The sequence below is a fragment of the Triticum dicoccoides genome, chromosome 1A, assembly GCF_002162155.2.
Source record: "Triticum dicoccoides isolate Atlit2015 ecotype Zavitan chromosome 1A, WEW_v2.0, whole genome shotgun sequence".
Lineage (NCBI taxonomy): Eukaryota > Viridiplantae > Streptophyta > Magnoliopsida > Poales > Poaceae > Triticum > Triticum dicoccoides.
The window spans coordinates 64344755-64366434 of record NC_041380.1 but is presented as its reverse complement, the minus strand read 5'-3'; the positions used below and the strand labels follow the sequence as shown (position 1 = coordinate 64366434).

General features: G+C 45.7%; 1 protein-coding gene across 1 annotated transcript; it reads right to left on the bottom strand.

The window, feature by feature from the left end:
- Positions 1-5097: 5097 nt before the first annotated feature.
- On the bottom strand, positions 5098-11549 carry LOC119363252 (protein RCC2-like). Its single transcript, XM_037628566.1, has 17 exons — positions 11228-11549; positions 10958-11019; positions 10824-10891; positions 10528-10649; positions 9886-9991; positions 9646-9697; positions 9448-9565; positions 9329-9359; positions 9141-9164; positions 8933-9060; positions 8269-8350; positions 8004-8123; positions 7843-7896; positions 7688-7757; positions 6997-7036; positions 6719-6811; positions 5098-5705 (listed from the first exon to the last, which is right to left on the bottom strand). The coding sequence occupies exons 1-17, from the start codon at positions 11436-11438 to the stop codon at positions 5359-5361; spliced, it is 1728 nt and encodes a 575-aa protein (XP_037484463.1). The 5' UTR covers positions 11439-11549; the 3' UTR covers positions 5098-5358.
- Positions 11550-21680: the final 10131 nt, after the last annotated feature.

The following is a 21680-nucleotide window of genomic DNA, read 5'->3' as shown; positions in this document are numbered from 1 at the left end:
ATTCGCCGCGGGAAACGAGGCGATGAGGACGACGAAGGGGCGAGAAGAGAGTAGAGTCGCTGACGCGGCGGGCCCGCGGCTCTTCGCGCCAAAAACGATTCGCCCGGCGCCCTCGAGCGACCCCCAACGCACCGGGTTCGGGTTGGGTCCGTCGACGCCAATTTCGGCCCGAGTCGGCGAAAACTGGGCTCTTGGGTGCGCGACTAGATCGATTTTTTGACGCCAGCGAACGAAAAAACGCCTGAAGGCCTTCTTGGAAACGCGGCTGGAGATGCCCCCACAGCTCCCTTAATGCGAGACATAGGGCGCCCAAGCAAGCAAGACAGAGTCAGCTGTCGTCTCAAGGAGCTTGGGAATGGGCCGGTCCAACTAGCGCATGCGTAACCAGGCGCCTTCCCAAATGAGCCAGCTCAATACACGGGAGGTTAGTGGCTCTTTTTTTTTTTTACCCTTCTTGTTTCATATTTTTGCTATCTTTGTTTACCTTTTTATACTTCTATGTATTCTAAATATATATGTTTCAAAAAACACTTTACATAAATGTTACAAAAATGTTAGCACGTATTAGAAAATGTTAAATGTCTACAGAAAAAATGTTTCCCATATATTAAAAATTATATACAAATAATGTACAATGTGTATAGAAAAGAGTATCAAAAAATAAGTTTTGAAAAATGTTGATCATGTATTTGGAAAATATTGAAGGTGTAATACAAAAAATGTAACTGATGTATACAAGAAATATATAATATGTAGAAAAAATAGATATTCAAAAGTATATGTTAAAATGTTAATAACATATTTAGATTATGTTAAACTTGTATAAATAATATGTTAAAAATGTATAAAAATTTTATCGGCTCTATAACAAAAATGTACGATGTGTACACAAAAAATTAGACATCAAAGCATATATTTAGAAAAATGGTTAATCATATATATATATAATGTTAAGCTTTTATTAAAATGATCTGGATGTATATAAAAAATGTATCATGTGTATAAAAACAATAGACATTGCAACATGTATTTGAAAAAGATGTTAATCTTGTATTCTAAAAATGTTAAACGTGTATTAAATAAATGTTCTTCACGTGTACAGAAAATCTAAAATGCGTAACAAAAATGTAGACATTTTCTTAAAAAACAAAGAAACGAACAAAAGAAAACCGAAGAAGAAAAGGAAATATGAAAACAAGAGAAAAACTGTGTAGAAAAGAAAAAGAAACAAAGAAACCCAAAACAGGAGAAAGAAACAAAGGAAACCATTGAAACACAATGGAGAAAAAAAGGAAGAAAACAAAAAAATTGTGAAAAGCGAGAACGAAATGAAGATAATCGATGAAAAAAAATTAAAACTGAAACAAAAAAACAGAAAAACTGATGAAAAACAAAAAGAATCGAAGAAGGAACAGAAAAATGAAAACTAAATAAACACTTATCAACTTTAATGACGCCGATGTTCCATCACAACATTCTCCTAATGATGTGATATCGTTATTAAATGATAACTCATGTCTATGGTTAGAGAACCTTAATCATCTTTAATCAGCGAGCTAATCTAGTAGAGGCTTACAAAGGACATAGTGTTTGTTTATGTATTCACACATGTATCTGTGTTTTCGGTTAATACAATTATAACATGGAGAATAAACACTTATCGGATTGCCTCTAGGACATATTTCCAGTAGATTTTGCCGTAGAAATAGAGCAAGAAGCTACAAAAGCGCGGACTCCGTCTTCCTTTTGGATGGGCCATGGGTGTAAGAGTCCAACGTGTATCATGTCCGGACTTCTGCAACCCCTCCCCCTCCCCCCGGTTTGGTTCCGGTTTGCGGGAAAAACGTAGTCCGGACACCGGGCCGACCGATACAAAACCGTGTTGGATGGGATGTATGCGGGCGCTTTGAGGGTCCGCGTTGGAGATGCCCTTACGGAAAGGTTTTATAGAAACGGTTGGATTTTCTCTTAGTAAGTACAAAGCCATATTTTATTGCAACATGTATAAGTTGCATTTGGTGCACACATTGTGAAATTTGTTTTTAGAGGAAAATATAACGATGGTTCAATATCTAAGTTTATTGTTCCGTCACAACACATGTACACTCAACTAGTATATCTAAATTGAATCTCAACATATGCCCTATTTGTTTGGACTTTTGCTTTAGCAGCTTTTTTATTTTGGTAAAAAAGCCAAAAAAATATTCTAAATAGGTGTTTCTTTTGCTTAGGCTTTTGGCTTATATCATCATATAACAATATTAATTCATAAGCCAATAGCCGAGGGGAAAAAAACCCTATTTGAGAACCTTTGTGTTTTTCTTGTCAAAGTGAAAAATCTACAAAAGCAAAAAAAAACCCAAATAAAAAGAGTCATAGTCCCTGAAGTCCTATAAAGCTATAGTAACTCAAAATAAACCTAAGAATGGACCTGTTACGTTGCATTATCACCTTAAATGGAGCACCATTTGATCACCACCTCAAGTGGTAAAGATAGATGCTTCTCAAGAAGGGGAACGCATTGTAGTGGCGGCAGAGTGCGTCTAGCCGTCCGCTGCCCGTGCGACGGTAGAGCTCCAACTTGCTGCCGCTCCGTAGGTCACACCGCCACAGCCTTCTCCATTTCACTACGAAAATGAGCTCGCTGCACGCGCCGGCGAAGTCCACCGGCGTCTCCAAGCCGCACAGCATTACGATGTGGGACGCCCACAGGTCCTCCACCGTCGCCTCGTGCACGCGGCGCCACGCCGACGCCGCGTCCATCAGCCACACGCCATGCACGCCCTCCACGTTGTCGTCGTGGGGTCGCATCGACATTCCCTTGTCGCGGATGTCAAATGCGCACAGGCGGAGCTTGCCGCCTACCGAGCCCAGCGACCAGTCCATGCGGCCCTTGGCATCCTCCGCCAGCGGCGGCTCGCGCAGCACCGAGGCGCGACCACCGGCCGGGCGGCATCGTAGCGGAGAATGTGGCCCACATGCCGGCCGTCCCGCCAGCGCTGGCTCAGCCAGTAGAAGCACGTGCCGACGTGGACGCCGGGGGACACGGCAGGCAGGCAGCGGGCGGCGCTGGGCGCGGCGAGCTCCGTGGTGTCCCACCTGCCGGTCGCAGACGAGAAGGTATCCACCAGTACGCGTCGGCGCCTGCGCCGGACGAGGAGGACGACGGTGAGCGCGAGCCGCCCGGTGGACGCATCCAAGTTCCAGTGGAGAGCAGAGTTGGCGGCGCTGGACGGCGGGAGCGCGAGCTAGCGGTTGGCCGCCGGGTCGCACACGTAGTAGCGGCTCCGGCTGCGGCATAGCAGCAACCGCCCGTGCGACGCGACGACGGAGACGTCGAGCATCGGTACGGTGCGCTCGAAGAAGACAACATAGTCATCTAACGGCGGCGGCGAGGGATCCTCCATCACCGTGCGGCAATGCTGCGCCGGCGGCCGCCATGGCGTGGTGGGTTTGATTGATTCCGGTGGCCTTTGTAACCGGGCGGCCAGCGTGTACTCGGGTCTTTAAGGGCGTGTTTGGTTGCCTGCTGCAGGGAGGCCCAACGAGACCCGCGCGGGAAGGGAATGGGCTAATTGGTTGCCTGGTTTTATTACTGGGCCTGCATAACACGAAACTTAAAGCATCTTTGGGCCTGCCTCGCTGAGAACCCAAGAATCGACAGTTTTTCTAGAGCCAGGCCAAGCGGAAGCGCAGAGATGCGGACTGTTTATGTGATGTCTTCTTCAATCTCGAGTAAGCTCTTTCCTAATCTCTTTTTCTACGCCCCTTTGATCTATACAATGGTGCTTCGATTCGAGGTAAGCTTTACACGAAAAAGATGTACCTTGATGCTATGGTTCCATTCAGGCGATCGATTCTTAGTTTCGTCGGCTGTAAGTTTTTAATCTCGTGTTCCTGTTTGGAGCTATTTTGGACGAATTTTGTCAGATTCGTCGCACACGATCGATCATTTGAAATTTCCTTTGACCAGCAGCCTAATCTCGCAGTTCCTCACAACATTCGTGTTGTAAGTTTTTGGTTTCGACGATCGTAGCTTCATCTCTCTATGAACAGCAGTCTACTGCACTGACGCTGCCATGTCGAGCTCCTCTGTCCTCTACTCAGAGCTCTCCTATTCGTTCCTCTCGATGCCGAAACTCTTCCCCTTGATCTCCTTGCCCACGTCCTACTACACTAGAGTCGTTTCCGGCGTCGCTCATCTCGGCCTACTCTTTGTCGTCCTTCTGCTGCACTGACGGCGCAATGGCGTGCACACTGCTTTCTTGTGTCCTCTGCCTTCGTGCACACTGCAGTTCGCCGCACCGCCGACGGGGTCGATCATCTTGGCCTCCTCTCTCTCGCCCTACTACACTGGAGTCGTTCCCGACGTCGATCATCTCGGCCTCCTCTCTCGTCCACTGCACTGACGATACCATGGTGCGAGCACTGCATTCTCCTCCTCTGTCGACTGTCTTTGCGCGAGCACCGCAACTAGTTCGTCGACGGTGTCGCTCGCCGTGCCGCCGACGGGGTCGCTCGTCGCCGACTCCATGCTCGTCATGTCAAACACGGCGCCATAGCCACTATCCACCGCAGTCGCCACGGTCCGGCGCATACTGCATTTCTTCTCCCCCTCCCTCTGCTAACTCTTAACCCTGTGTGCTAAGTGCAAGTGCTAGCTCTTAATCACACCCCATGCGAGCAACCAAACACCGTGTTCATGTGCCACTTGGGCTAATGCAGGCAACCAAACAAACTGCACTTGCGTATTACCTAATGCAGCGACCCTCGATGCAGGCAACCAAACAACTTGCAGATGACGCATTTGGGGCTGTTTTTGCTCAACCAAGCTGGGTTGAGAAGTGTATGCAATGCGACTACTGTTCAAAACTTGAACCAAACACACCCTAAATCGATCTTGTGCGTTTATTTTGGTATCGAAGACGGGCGCTGTAAGTTGGATGGCCTGATGCCGACGTTTTTATCGGTGTATCAGACCTCTTTTTTCAGTTCAAAAAGAAAAGTACAGACTTCTTCCTGAACGTGTTTGTCTTTTGATAAAACTGAGCGTTCTTATCACTTTGCTCTGCATACATTCTTCCAGAAAAACTCATGCAGGATGACTCGTTCATTCCTTCATAGACCATCAGTCGCTCATAGCATCATCGCCGGTGCCTTACAGTGTCCATAGCTAGCCCTTCGCATCCCCATCAGATCAGTAGTAGTTCAAAACCATATTACAGGATACTGGGATAGCCAGGCCCCACGGCACGTACGTACTACCTCGGCATGGCATCACCAACGACTAGCAACCACTCTCGTTGCCATCTAGCCTGACCCAAAAAACGTTGGCGAGCCCGAGGTTCATCCGGCGGATCACTTGCGAGGCCTCCCTCGCTTCCCGCTCTTCTTTCCACCTCGTCCCGAGCTTTCCGCTTCCGGAGGAGCAGCGCCAGGGCTCCCCTTCTTGGGCCTGCCTCTGCCCCTACCGGACGGCATTGGCTCCGGAGTCGCCGCCTTGGCTCCCCTGCCTCTGCCTCTGCCCCTTCTTGTAGACTGCCCGCGGCCATGGCTGCCACACTCTGCCTCCTCGGGCACTTCACCAGTCTCGTCCTCGTCCTCTGCTTCTGCATGTCCCAAGGCTTTCTTGCGCTTGTTGGACCGTGAATTCGTGGTGCGAGATGCCGCCTTGGTGACCTGCTCCGCCTCGGACGTCTCTTCTTCTGCAGTGAAACGGTCCAAAACCACCCATGCTCAGGCCTCAGTTTGGGATGAAGCACCAGAATTGGATGGACAAAAATAAATGAATCAGGAAGCTGTAAGCTAAACAGAGCCCACTATATTCAGTGGAACAAAGAGTACCACTGCAATGGACCTTGACTACTTTTTCACACTAGTGGGGTCTCTGTTTTCTGGTCTGATAGCGAATAGCATGAGATCTGTGATCAGTTGCCCAAATCTTGGTAGGAAGGGGCTGACCAGCAACAACATGGCACAAGTGCCGGGTTATTCGAGTGCGAGAATAAGATCCAGAATTTCATGCATCGTAACTGCTGGTGCTTGACGTAAGAAGGAAACTTTAAGACAAAAATGCAGCAAACGATTGGCCAATTGTTGAGCTGAAAGGATAGCAGTGGAGAACATATATCTACTTAGGGGCCTAATGTTGAGCTGAAAACATTATGATCAACATTAGCAGGACGAATACTTGATGTCAAAACCAGTCAACCTGAATCTGTGGCGGTCGCTGCTGCCTAGATAATTTTATCGTGAACAGGCCAAACCCAATAATGACCAACAACCTACCCGATAGTTTTCTAAGCTAAGCTTGGGCCAGCTTGAACTAGGCTTGAAAAGTGTGGCACAAGGGGAGTAATGGGCATGGTAACCTGTGCATCATGTACTACACTATACATCAGTTCTCGGTACTACACTACATCAGTTTCAAGTTTTGATCTTTCTTATTACTTGCTTCCTTTTGCACTTTATAAAACTTCTAAATTTCATGATGAATCTCTATGTTATGATTTCACTACCATCCTTCTAGCATATAACGTTCATGTTTGCTTTGTATTTAACTGTTTAATCTCATATTACAAGATTTGAGATACATGCATCATATATATGTTTTGATGACGTCTGAATATAAATATACGAATTGAGAACTTATATAGGAAAACTGGCTACAAGGATGATTACTGTACGAGAGAACTTAGATAGGAAACCTGGCAAGTACCTGTTTCATCGACTGCGGGATGTTGGCTCGTATTTGTATTTGGTTTTCCTTTCCCATTGCGGCGCGGAGGAAAGTAGAGCTCTTTCGTGTTCTCTAAAAAAACCAAGTAACAATTACCTAGTTTCAATATACTGAATATACTGGGCAAGGATAATAATTTCATTTGCAACAGACCAAGCAAAACTAGAATGATTTGCCCATCAAATTTCAAAAAAGTTTGCAGACAAATTGAAGTTTAATACTATGCCATCTTAAAAATGGATAAGAGAAATGCACACCTTGAAAGACAGCATCAGCATCACCATCAAAAGTATCCAGCTGAGACAAAAGTAATAATACATATATTATTAGACCGTGGTAATGAAAGGAGATGTAACGAACACATTGATATTACGGGGTATAGTTAACTTAACTAGTCTTTTCAGTTCTCTCTAACAAAAACCAGTCTCTTCAATCAAGTCCTCAAATATTCCCGTAAAAAGAAGGTACTGAGTAAACTAGTCAGTAGTCACATTCCTAATCTTGGGTGTTGAAGCATGTTATTGTCAATTTAAGCACTAGAAGACGTGACAACTGACAACCGAAGAAAAGAGGGAGGCGGGTACATGAGTAAATGGCACTTTCCAAATTGACAAACAATTTCCCTAAAAACGTTTGTGGATCAATAATTCTCTTTCATGGAACCTCCTGAAAGTTGATTCCTCGTCATTAGAATGTCTCATTGATGACCTAGCTCTGTCACTAATATTAATATGCTTTGACTCAGTTGTTTAGGAGATGTTTCATGCATGTTAACAGACATAACTCACTAGTCACTACATGACCCAAAGTCATGCTGCTGATTTATTCAACTCGTTTCTTTTGTTTAGCTTTAGCATCACAAATAATTATAATAAATTGCATTAAATTTTAATCTATCCATAACTTGAAGCAAGTAAACAGCTCGGGCATGAAAGCCCATTTACTTACCTGGTCAAGCTTACCACCAACATTTGCCCTGTCAACAACGATCAGAGACATCCCAACTCCACAACCAACACTGCAGAAGTATTCTGAGCTTAGTACTAAATAATAGTATGAACAGAGGATGGGACTACATTCACATGCTGATTTCACGCAATTACCTTGTAACATGCATTCCTTCAAGAATGTCAACCTTTTTAGGATTTACAGATGACCTGTTACATAATGCACAACATAATTGGTAAGAGAAGTTCAATGGTTGAAATCTCGAAGGTTGCAAGACTTCTATTCCACATAGCATTAGCATTTTAAATAGATTTACTTTTGTGTTGGACCATAACCAAGCTCTCCATATTCAGAATGGCCCCAACTTATGCAAGAATCATCTGCACCAACAGTGTGGTGCATGTTACCAGAAGCCATGCAGCGGATGTTCCAACCACTGAAGCAAACAAATCATCTATTAAAAAGATAATTGAGTGTAATACTATTTCAACAGGAAGCTGGTTATAAGAATAGCTGAACAGCAGAGTTTAGCCATCGAGGGCACTGTTCATCACTATGGTATTTTACAGTTTGCAAGGAACCTTAAATCCATAACTGGCTTTGGATACATCCACTCATCGCCTGAATTCTTCACCTTTCCCCACATATACAGCTGCCCGCGACCTAAAAATCAAACCAAACGACCAATGATTAAAATATAGCAGTCATAAATATTGCAACAGTATGTTGGTACTGTTTCAAAACTTTGATATTCTGGCACAGCTACTGCTACTGTGGCCTCGTACTTAATAAAAATGGGACTTGGAAGGTCCACCCTTTTATTCAAAAATAATAATATTGCAGCAGTGCAACACAGTCAACAGAACACGAATCTGATTGACAGAGTGCAAGGTATAGCACCAATACTCCTTTCCATTCGCAAAAAAACTATTTTCCAATTATAGGCGAGACGAGATCTAACTTGCAGATGAAAAATAGGATGATTCAAGAATCATGCCATCTCATGTTTGAATTGTATAATCAGCTCACCAAGACATGCAACACAAACAAAACTAAATACCAGCTTAAGGTACAAGGTAAACTAATCACAAGAGCTGTTTGATCCATATGTGATCCGGCCAAAGTATATTCTCAAAACTGCCTTTTCCTATTATAGTTATCCATATAGTCCAAGCAATAAACTCATGTAGTAATTTTATCCCAGAGTAGCATGATAAAATAGCATGTGCAGCATATGCATCATACCACCAGCAGTGCAGGCAGAACTTGCAGAACCGGCTGAGATGATATCATTGGGACCCAGGATATTGCTCTTTTGAAATATTTCAACAAGGCGTGGTTGCCACTCATCCTTCTGTTCATTGTGGCCCAACCTATGTAATAAGAAAGTGGACAGGTGAACAATGTAGGATACATCTTGAATACGGTGAGATACATGGCAAGAATAGGTTACCTTCCATATCCACCAAAACCCCAGCTGGTAAAAAAAAAAGAATTATGTGAGAGAACATAAATATGTGACCTGAAGGAATCATATCTATGTACGCAGAAAGGGACTTGATACAACACGTATAGAGACAATAGTAGTCATAACTATCTGGATTGTAACAGTGTCAAACTAATGGCGGAGAAGGAACATACGTGTAAACAAAGCCACATGAATCAGCTGCAACTGCACATCCAAGTATAGCAAAGGTGTTAATATCAGTGTTGATCCTGATGATTCAAATTAACAAGAGAAAGAAAGAAAGGAAATGAACCTGTATGATTTGTTCCACATGCAACTTTGACAACAGTGTTCCCAGAAAATGCAGCTATTGCCCTGGGGTGGGGCTGGGGATCATATACTAGACTTACCGATGAAACTTTGGCATTATACTGTAATATCACAAATCAAATCACAATTACTGATGAATGCAAACTCAGTAGGTGCTATATGTTACAGAGTAGAAATAAACCTCATTGTCGCTTCCATGACCAAGTTGGCCATACTGGGGAAGACCTGCTGTCCTAAATAGCACAGAAAAATAAAATACTGCTTCAAAAATTGGACGAACAAGAACAAAATCACTAACTGAAGTCAAAGCAGATACTAATCAAAAGATGTTATCATGAAAAGACGCTCAAAGCCTTTTGCTTATTCTGAAAGACGAAAGAGGTTGCTAATCTTTAAGTTTTGTAGTTCAGCGAGGCCATACAGTATTGAAGAGCCCTCGACTGATGACAGCCAGACAGTAAAGTCAGCACCACAAACAGCATTAGTCGCTTTAGTAACAAGGCAGGGGACTGGCGACACCACAGTTCCTGCAGCAAATATAGAACAACTCAGGTACCGATCTTGACTTGTTGGATGCTTGGTGCTGTTGCTTTATAATATAAAGCGGGGGGAAACCCTTTTTCGTAACAACAGGGTAAGAATCAAACAGGAAAATGAGCTGCCCATACGGTCATATCTCCAAAAAGTTGTCAGAACTACCCCATCATCCTGAACTATGATAAGTTTGTATGCTCAAGTATATGGTTTTGACGTTTCATTGTCACCCAAAAAAGGTAGAAATCTAAATCAATCTTGATAACATGGGTACCAGAAAAAATTGAAATGTCTGCCACATATTAACAAAGATTCTAAAAATAGGTGACACAAGAACACTGTAGATTATAGTACTAATGTCTCATCAAGCAACCCACTGGAAATGTCAAAAAAATTGAGAGTATGCTCCAAGCAGATGCTTCCACAATTTCTCCAAGCACAAAGTGAGTTTTCCACACAAGAGTTGCATTTGGTGCACTTCTAGTTGTGTCATATATCATAAAGATAAAGAAAAGGCAAGGGTATCAACCACTCTTCAGTGAACCGGTCCCCAGTTGTCCATGTTTGTTGTCACCAAATGCGAAGGACTTCCCTTCGTCAGTTACGACCACTGTATGTTTTCTTCCAACACCTGCTGCAATTATGTTATATCTGCAGAATTGATAACTGCTAATTAGCATTTAGAAACATGTCGAGAAAACATATAACACTGTTGGATTAGGTAGTCCAACTATATTGGATGGTATATATATTCTTGGATTCAACAATGCCATATACACCTGTTTGAAAAAATAAAATGAAGGGCAATGCAGACAATTATCTTACTTTGATAGTTCAGAAACAACAGTTGGCAGGTTACGCAAGAGAGTGTCCCCATGTCCCAGCTGCCCATTCTGCTAGATATAAAAGGTGTTAAGCAAGAAGCCGAATAAAAATTAGGCATTGACTCATACTTATACCTCATTTCGACCCCATGAGAAGCAACGGCCGTCAGCACTCAGAGCAACACAGTGGCAAGCCGCTGGCAAGCAAAATACAGGAATCCATTAGCAAAATCGCTATGACCATAAATCGATTCTAGCATTTGGCATCATTCCACAAATTGTATGACCATCCGCCAATCCAGGCATTTCCGCGCACAAACTGGGCGAGTACATTAGATGAAGAAATACAGTGGAGGAAAGTAAGGAGCTCATCTCGGACGCGGAGGAGAGGAGGAAGGAACTCACCGCAGCCGGAGGCGACGAAGCGGATGTCCACGCCCACGAGAGGGCGCAGCCGCGTCGGGGACACCAGGTTGCCTCTGCCCTCATGCCCTCCCTTCACCTTCCGGCCCATGATGTCGAAGCGCACCGTGCCGCAGTACAGCAGCTCCCTGCCCCCAGCCTCCGCCGCCTTCTCCTCGCCTTCCGCGGCGGCCTCGGCAGCGCTGGCCGGCATTCTCGCGGCGATTCCGACCGGAAACCCTAGCTTCGGTGGGGCGGAGGCGGAGAACTGTGGAAAGCAAGTGGAGAAAGGGTTTGAAACAGAGTGCGGCTCTGTAGAACGGAACTTTTCGCGGGGGCGTTCTCCTCTGTCTGCCGGCTGCCCCGCCGCAACGGTTGTTTTCGGAAAAAGGCTTTCGTCCCACTTTATATTATATAAAGCAAATCGTTCGAGCCAAAATTTTAACAAGATTCACACACACATACAAGTCTCACACAAATAAAGTAGCAAAAGGGTTAGTGCTGAGGGCACAGTTCAACAAGCCCTAGAAACAAATAACACACACAGACACCGCAACACGCGCATCATGTCTAATCAGGCTCCGGCGGAGGTGGCGGAAACAGAGGCGCCACGCGGAAGGCCATCGATCGAAGGTCGGCGAGGAGGGTTTTGATGACGTCCCGGTCCTGGGAGTGGCTAAGTGGCCGTCAGGGCTGCAAATAGCCACACATTTTGAAGATCGCGTCAGTCACACGTCGAAGAGGCACTTTCTGAATAACAAATTTGTTGCGAATGTTCCAAAGCGTCCAAGTGAGGACCCCAATGCACAACCATCTAATATGGCGGTAGCGAGGGGGGAGGCGTGGATCTCAGCCAGTAAGTCGGGGAAGTTGGTGTTGCACCAATGTCCGCCGACCGTCTCATGGAAGCAGGACCACAAGAACTGGGCTGTGGAGCAGGAAAAGAAGATGTGGTTCGAGTCCTTCACCGTGTCGCACAAAGGGCACATCCCGTCTCCTGGGCCATTGCGCTTGCGGACTTCAACCCCAGAGGGGAGGCGCCCCCGGATCCATTGCCACAGGAATATCCTGATCTTGAGGGGAAGGCGAATGTCCCAGATCAGGCTAAAGGGCTCAGGGGCCAACGAAGGAGCAATGGTCGCGTATAGAGATTTCGTGGAGAAGCGGCCGGAGGGCTCCAAACGCCAAGAAATGGAGTCAGGGGCGCCCTCAACGTCCATCGAAAGGAGAGCGATGTCTTGGAGAAGGGAGTCCCACTCGTCCGCCTCAAGGGGGGCAAAGGGGTGCCGGAAGGCGAGACACCCTAAGTCAATAAGGGCCGTCTCGACGGAGATCCGGGGGACAACCGCAATGGCAAATAAGACCGGGAAGCGGGCGGCCAGGGGAGAGTCCCCTAGCCAGCGGTCGAACCAAAACAGGGTCGAGGACCCGGAGCCCACTGAGATGGACGTGCCAATATGGAGCACGAGTAGAAGCTGGATCACCGCCTGCCAAAACTGGGATCCACCCGAGCACTGGCAGAAAGCTAAAGGTTGGCCCTGAAGGTACTTATTTCGGATGATGGTGAGCCAGAGGCCGCCCTCCTCGTTGGCGATACGCCAGAGCCAACGGGTCAGGAGAGCAAAGTTCATGCGCCGAGAAGAGAGGATCCCCAGACCTCCCTGGTCCTTGGGTTTGCAAATGTCAGACCAGCTCACCATATGGTACTTCTGCTTGTCCCCCTCACCTGCCCAGAAAAAAATGGACTGGTACTTGGCGATCCCCTCATGGAGCGTCTCATGCAGGCTGTAGAAGCTTATGAGGAACCAGAGGAGGCTGGCAAGCGAGGAGTTGATGAGGATTACCCTCTCCGCCTTCGGGAGCCACCGTCCCTTCCATGGCTCGACCCGGTGTTGCATCCGGGTCACGGTTGGGCGGAGGTCCGCCATGGTGAGTTGCGAGTCACTAATGGGTATCCCCAAATACGTCGTGGGGAAAGTACCCAGGTGGCAATTAAGTCGGTCAGCAATGCCCTGGGCCTCGTTCAGCGGGTATCCCAGAATCATCACTTCGCTCTTATCGAAGTTGATAGTGAGCCCGGACATCTACCGAAAGCATAGGAGGAGAAACTTCAGGCTGGCAATATCGGTCGCGGAGCCCTCGACCATTATTATGGTGTCGTCGACATATTGGAGGAGGGAGACCCCTCCCCCTCCTACTAGGTGGGGGGCCACACCGTGGATATGGCCCGCCGATTTGGCCTTGTCGGGCGTCCACCACCATGTTAAACAGGAACTGGGAGAACGGGTCACCTTGGCGAACCCCACAAAGTGTGGGGAAGAAGGGACCAATCTCACCGTTAATGTTAACGGCGGTCCGACCGCAGGAGACGAGCTACATAACTCTGGTCACCCAGCGGTCATCAAAGCCCTTGCGGAGCAAAACTTCCGGAAGGAAGAGCCAGTGAATCGTATCATAGGCTTTATGAAAGTCAAGCTTCAGGAAGACCGCCCGGTGGTGTTTGGAGCGGACTTCATGAAGGACCTCGTGGCAAACCAACACCCCATCCAGAATAAATCGCCCCTGAATGAAGGCCGATTGATTGGGATGAGTGATTGTGTCAGCTAAAAGGGTCACCCTATTAGTGTACCCTTTGGCCAGGATCCGGAATATCACATTGATCACAGTGATAGGCCGGAACTGGCGGATATTAGTCGCACCCGTGACTTTGGGGGTGAGAGTGATGACTCCATAGTTTAGGCGCCCGAGGTCCATGGTCCCCGAGAAGAATTCATCGAAGAGGGCCATGACCTCCGGTTTGATGGTCTGCCAGAATGCTTTGAAAAAGGACACTGGCAGTCCATCCGGCCCCGGGGCCGAGGAGGGGTTCATACCCTTAATCGGCGTGAGGACCTCGTCCTCGGAGAACGGTGCAACTAAGGCGGCATTAGCCGCGTCGTACACTAACTGGGCACCCGACCAGGTGTCGGGGGCCAGAGCGGCCCCACCCTAAGGGGTGGGGGAGAATAGGTCTTTGTAAAAGCCATCTACGTGTGCACGAATGTCCGATGGGCGGACAAGCTAGGAATCTCCATCCCAAAGGCAATGGATGGAGTTCCGTCGTCGCCGCCCATTCGCGGTCGCCTGGAAGTATGCTGTATTAGTGTCTCCCCGAAGCACCCATCATTGGGTACCACAGAGCCTCCAGTAAGCTTCTTCATCCGTATAGATGGTGGAGAGCTGATCCTCAAGATCATAACGCAGCATCCACTCATCCGTGGAAATCCTGGAAGTGTCCACGCGGGTGTCCAAGGCCCAGATGGCAGTTAGGAGGGCTTTCTTGCGTTCGTGGAGGTCTCTACCAAGGTTTGCTCCCCAACCCTTCATAAATTGGCGGGCGAGCTTGGCACAGAACAGCCACGAGTCCACGGCAGACATGGCATGGTGGGGGGAAGAGCGTGCGGTGACCCACTTGGCCGTGACCGCTGATACGTCTCCAACGTATCTATAATTTTTGATTGCTCCATGCAATATTATCTACTGTTTTGGACTATATTGGGCTTTATTTTCCATTTTTATATTATTTTTGGGACTAACCTATTAACCGGAGGCCCAGCCCAGAATTGTTGTTTTTTGCCTGTTTTAGGGTTTCGAAGAAAAGGAAAATCAAACGGAGCCCAAACGGAATGAAACCTTCGGAAATGTGATTTTCTCATCAGATAAGATCCAGGAGACTGTTGGAAATATGCCCTAGAGGCAATAATAAATTGGTTATTATTATATTTCCTTGTTCATGATAATCGTTTATTATCCATGCTAGAATTGTATTGATAGGAAACTCAGATACATGTGTGGATACATAGACAACACCATGTCCCTAGTAAGCCTCTAGTTGACTAGCTCGTTGATCAATAGATGGTTACGGTTTCCTAACCATGGACATTGGATGTTGTTGATAACGGGATCACATCATTAGGAGAATGATGTGATGGACAAGACCCAATCCTAAGCCTAGCACAAGATCATGTAGTTCGTATGCTAAAGCTTTTCTAATGTCAAGTATCATTTTCTTAGACCATGAGATTGTGCAACTCCCGGATACCGTAGGAGTGCTTTGGGTGTGCCAAACGTCACAACGTAACTGGGTGGCTATAAAGGTACACTACAGGTATCTCTGAAAGTGTCTGTTGGGTTTGCACGAATCGAGACTGGGATTTGTCACTCCGTGTAAACGGAGAGGTATCTCTGGGCCCACTCGGTAGGACATCATCATAATGTGCACAATGTGATCAAGGAGTTGATCACGAGATGATGTGTTACGGAACGAGTAAAGAGACTTGCCGGTAACGAGATTGAACAAGGTATCGGAATACCGACGACCGAATCTCGGGCAAGTATCGTACCGCTAGACAAAGGGAATTGTATACGGGATTGATTAAGTCCTTGACATCGTGGTTCATCCGATGAGATCATCGTGGAACATGTGGGAGCCAACACAGGTATCCAGATCCCGTTGTTGGTTATTGACCGGAGAGTTGTCTCGGCCATGTCTGCATGACTCCTGAACCCGTAGGGTCTACACACTTAAGGTTCGATGACGCAAGGGTTATAGGGAAAGTATGTACGCGGTTACCGAATGTTGTTCGGAGTCCCGGATGAGATCCCGGATGTCACGAGGAGTTCCGGAATGGTCCGGAGGTAAAGATTGATATATAGGAAGTATGGTTTTGGCCACCGAAAGTGTTCCGGGCATCACCGGTAGTGTACCGGGACCACTGGAGGGGTCCGGGGGTCCACCAGCCCCGGAGGCCTACATGGGCCAATAGTGGGAAGGGACCAGCCCCTAGGTGGGCTGAGGCGCCTCCCACCAAGGCCCAAGGCGCCTCCAAGAGGGGAAGGGGGCAAACCCTAGGGCAGATGGGCCCTAAGGCCCACCCCAGGTGCGCCTCCCCCTCTCCCCCTTGTGGCCGCCACCCAGATGGGATCTGGGGGCTGCCGCCACCCCTAGGGAGGTAACCCTAGGTGGGGGCGCAGCCCCTCCCCTTCCCCTATATATACTTGAGGTTTGGGGCTGCCCAACATATGTGATTTGCTCTCCCTGTTGGCGCAGCCCTACCCCTCTCCCTCCTCATCTCTCGTAGTGCTTGGCGAAGCCCTGCTGGAGTCCCGCGCTCCTCCACCACCACCACGCTGTCGTGCTGCTGCTGGATGGAGTCTTCCCCAACCTCTCCTTCTCCCCTTGCTGGATCAAGGCGTAGGAGACGTCACCGTGCTGTACGTGTGTTGAACACGGAGGTGCCGTCCATTCGGCACTAGGATCATCGGTGATTTGGATCACGACGAGTACGACTCCATCAACCCTGTTCACTTGAATGCTTCCGCTTAGCGATCTACAAGGGTATGTAGATGCACTCTCCTTCCCTTCGTTGCTAGATTACTCCATAGATTGATCTTGGTGATGCGTAGAAAATTTTGAATTTCTGCTACGTTCCCCAACGGTGGCATCATGAGCTAGGTCTATGCGTAGTTACTATGCACGAGTAGAACACAAAGTAGTTGTGGGCGTCGATATTGTCAATTATCTTGCCGTTACTAGTCTTATCTTGATTCGGCGGCATCGTGGGATGAAGCGGCCCGTACCAACCTTACACGTACGCTTACGTGAGACCGGTTCCACCGACTGACATGCACTAGTTGCATAAGGTGGCTAGCGGGTGTCTGTCTCTCCCACTTTAGTCGGATCGGATTCGATGAACAGGGTCCTTATGAAGGGTAAATAGAAATTGGCAATTCACATTGTGGTTTTGGCGTAGGTAAGAAACGTTCTTGCTAGAAACCTATAGCAGCCACGTAATAACTTGCAACAACAATTAGAGGACGTCTAACTTGTTTTTGCAGCAAGTGTTTTGTGATGTGATATGGCCAAAGGATGTGATGAATGATATATATGTGATGTATGAGATCATGTTCTTGTAATAGGAATCACGACTTGCATGTCGATGAGTATGACAACCGGCAGGAGCCATAGGAGTTGTCTTTATTTTTTGTATGACCTGCGTGTCATTGAGAAACGCCATATAAATTACTTTACTTTATTGCTAAACGTGTTAGCCATAGTAGTATAAGTAATAGTTGGCGAGCAACTTCATGGAGACACGATGATGGAGATCATGATGATGGAGATCATGGTGTCATGCCGGTGACAAGATGATCATGGAGCCCCAAGATGGAGATCAAAGGAGCTATATGATATTGGCCATATCATGTCACTATTATTTGATTGCATGTGATGTTTATCATGTTTTTGCATCTTGTTTACTTAGAATGATGGTAGTAAATAAGATGATCCCTCATAATAATTTCAAGAAAGTGTTCCCCCTAACTGTGCACCATTGCGACAGTTCGTTGTTTCGAAGCACCACGTGATGATCGGGTGTGATAGATTCCAACGTTCACATACAACGGGTGTAAGACAGATTTACACATGCAAACACTTAGGTTGACTTGACGAGCCTAGCATATACAGACATGGCCTCGGAACACAGAAGACCGAAAGGTCGAACATGAGTCATATAGAAGATACGATCAACATGAAGATGTTCACCGATGTTGACTAGTCCGTCTCACGTGATGATCGGACACGGCCTAGTTGACTCGGATCATGTAATCACTTAGATGACTAGAGGGATGTCTTTCTGAGTGGGAGTTCATAAGATGAACTTAATTATCCTGAACATAGTCAAAAGGTCTTCGCAAATTATGTCGTGGCTCGCGCTTCAGTTCTACTGTTTAGATATGTTCCTGGAGAAAATTTAGTTGAAAGTTGATAGTAGCAATTATGGGACTAGGTCCGTAAATTGAGGATTGTCCTCATTGCTTCATAGAAGGCTTGTGTCCTTAATGCACCGCTCATTGTGCTGAACCTCGAACGTCATCTGTGGATGTTGCGAACATCTGACATACACATTTTGATAACTATGTGATAGTTCAGTTAAACGGTTTAGAGTTGAGGCACCGAAGACGGTTTGAAACGTCGCGAAACATATGAGATGTTTCGAGGGCTGAAATTGGGATTTCAGGCTCGTGCCCACGTCAAGAGGTATAAGACCTCCGACGATTTTCTTAGCCTGCAAACTAAGGGAGAAAAGCTCAATTGTTGAGCTTGTGCTCAGATTGTCTGAGTACAACAATCATTTGAATCAAGTGGGAGTTGATATTCCAGATGAGATAGTGATGTTTCTCCGAACTCATTACCACCAAGCTGCTAGAGCTTCGTGATGAACTATAATATATCAGGGACATATATGATGATCCTTGAGATATTCGCGATGTTTGACACCACAAAAGTAGAAATCAAGAAGGAGCATCAATTGTTGATGGTTGGTGAAACCACTAGTTTCAAGAAGGGCAAGGGCAAGAAGGGATACTTCATGAAACGGCAAATCAGCTGCTGCTCTAGTGAAGAAACCCAAGGTTGAACCCAAACCCGAGACTAAGTGCTTCTGTAATAAGGGGAACAACCACTGGAGCAGAATTACCCTAGATACTTGGTAGATGAGAAGGCTAGCAAGGTCGATAGAAGTATATTGGATATACATTGTGTTAATGTGTACTTTACTAGTACTCCTAGTAGCACCATGGTATTAGATACCGGTTCGGTTGCTAAGTGTTAGTAAACTCGAAATAAAAGGCTGCGGAGTAAACGGAGACTAGCTAAAGGTGAGCTGGCGATATGTGTTGGAAGTTTTTCTCAAGCTTGATGTGATCAAGCATCGCACGCTCCCTCTACCATCGAGATTGGTGTTTGCATTGAGCATAGACATGATTGAATTATGTCTATCGCATTACGGTTATTCATTTAAGGAGAATAATGGTTACTCTGTTTATTTGAATAATACCTTCAATGGTCTTGCACCTAAAATGAATGGTTTATTGAATCTTGATCGTAGTGATACACATGTTCATGCCAAAAGATATAAGATAGTAATGATAGTACCACCTACTTGTGGCACTGCCACGTAAGTCATAACGGTATAAAACGCATGAAGAAGCTCCATGTTGATGGATCTTTGGGCTCACTCGTTTTTGAAAAGTTTGAGACATGCGAACCATGTCTATTGGTGTATATGCATGAAGAAACTCCATGCAAATGGACCGTTTGGACTCACTTGATTTTGAATCACTTGAGACATGCAAATCATAGCACATAGGCAAGATGACTGAAAGCCTCGTTTTCAGTAAAATTGAACTAGAAAGCAACTTGTTGGAAGTAATACATTTTGATGTGTGCAGTCCAATGAGTGCTGAGGCGTGTAGTGGATATCGTTATGTTCTTACTTCACAGATGATTTGAGTAGATGTTGAGTATATTTACTTGATGAATCATGAGTCTGAATTATTGAAAGGTTCAAGTAATTTCGGGGTGAAGGTGAGAGATCGTCATGACAAGAGGATAAAAATATCTATGATATGATCATAGAGATGAATATCTGAATTACGAGTTTGGCACAGAATTAAGACATTGTGGAAATTGTTTCAGAACTAATACAGCCTGAGACACCATAGTATGATGGTGTGTCCGAACATCATAACTGCACCCTATTGGATATGATGCATACCATGATGTCTCTTATCGAATTACCACGATAGTTTATGGGTTAGGCATTAGAGACAACCACATTCGCTTTAAATAGGGCACCACGTAATTCCTATGAGATGACACCGTATGAACTATGGTTTAGAGAAACCTAAGCTGTCATTTCTTAAAAGTTTGGGGCTGCAACACTTATGTGAAAAAGTTTCATGCTGATAAGCTTGAACCCAAAGCGGATAAATGCATCTTCATAGGACACCCAAAACAGTTGGGTATACCTCCTGTCTCAGATCCGAAAGCAATAAGGGATTGTTTCTAGAATCGGGTCCTTTCTCGAGGAAAAGTTTCTCTCAAAAGAATTGAGTGGGAGGATGGTGGAGACTTGATGAGGTTATTGAACCGTCTCTTCAACTAGTGTGTGGCAGGGCACAGGGAGTTGTTCCTGCGGCACCTACACCAATTGAAGTGGAAGCTTATGATAGTGATCATGAAACTTCAGATCAAGTCACTACCAAACCTCGTGGGATGACAAGGATGCATACTACTTCAGAATGGTACGTAATCATGTCTTGGAAGTCATGTTGCTGGACAACAATGAACCTACGAGCTATGGAGAAGCGACGGTGGGCCTGGATTCCAAAATGGCTCGAGGCCATATAATCCGAGAGAGGATCCATATATGAAAACAAAGTGTAGACTTTGGAAGAACTACTTGATGGTCGTAAGGCTGTTAGGTACATATGGATTTTAAAAGGAAGACGGACAATGATGGTAAGTATCACCATTAAGAAAGCTCGACTTGTCGTTAAGATGTTTTCCGACAAGTTCAAGGAGTTGACTACGATGAGACTTTCTCACTCGTAGCGATGCTAAGAGTCTGTTGGAATTATATTAGCGATTACTGCATTATTTATGAAATCTTGCAGATAGGATGTCAAAACATTGTTTCCTCGACGATTTTCTTGAGGAAAGGTTGTATGTGATACAACCGGAAGGTTTTGTCAATCCTGAAAGATGCTAACAAGTATGCAAAGCTCCAGCAATCCTTCTAAGGACTGGGGTAAGCATCTCGGAGTTGGAATGTATGCTTTGATGAGATGATCAAAGTTTTTGGGTGTATACAAAGTTTATGAGAAACTTGTATTTCCAAAGAAGTGAGTGAGAGCACTATAGAATTTCTGATGAGTATATGTTGTTGACATATTGTTGATCAGAAATGACATAGAATTTCTGGAAAGCATATAGGGTTATTTGGAAAGTGTTTTCAATGAAAATCCTGGATTAAGCTACTTGAACATTGAGCATCAAGATCTATAAGGATAGATCAAAACGCTTAATGGTACTTTCAAATGAGCACATACCTTGACATGATCTTGAAGGTGTTCAAGATGGATCAGTCAAAGAAGGAGTTCTTGCCTGAGTTGTAAGGTATGAAGTTAAGACTTAAAGCTCGACCACGGCAGAAGAAAGAGGAAGGATGAAGGTCGTCCCCTATGCTTTTGTCATAGGCTCCATACGGTATGCCATGCTGAGTACCACACCTGATGTGTGCCTTGCCACATATTTGGCAAGAGGGTACAAAGGTGATCTAGGATTAGATCACCAGATAGCGGTCTAAATTATCCTTAGAGGAATAAGGATATGTTTCTCGGTTATGGAGGTGATAAAGAGTTCGACGTAAAGAGTTACGTCGATGCAAGATTAACACCTATCCGGATAGCTCTGAGTAGAGATACCGGATACGTATAATGGAGCAACAATTTAGAATAGCTCCAAGTAGAACATTTATTTGAAATGGCTCCAAATGTAGCGTAGTAGTTGCATCTACAAGATGACATAGAAATTTGCAAAGTACATACGGATCTGAATGCTGCAGACCCGTTG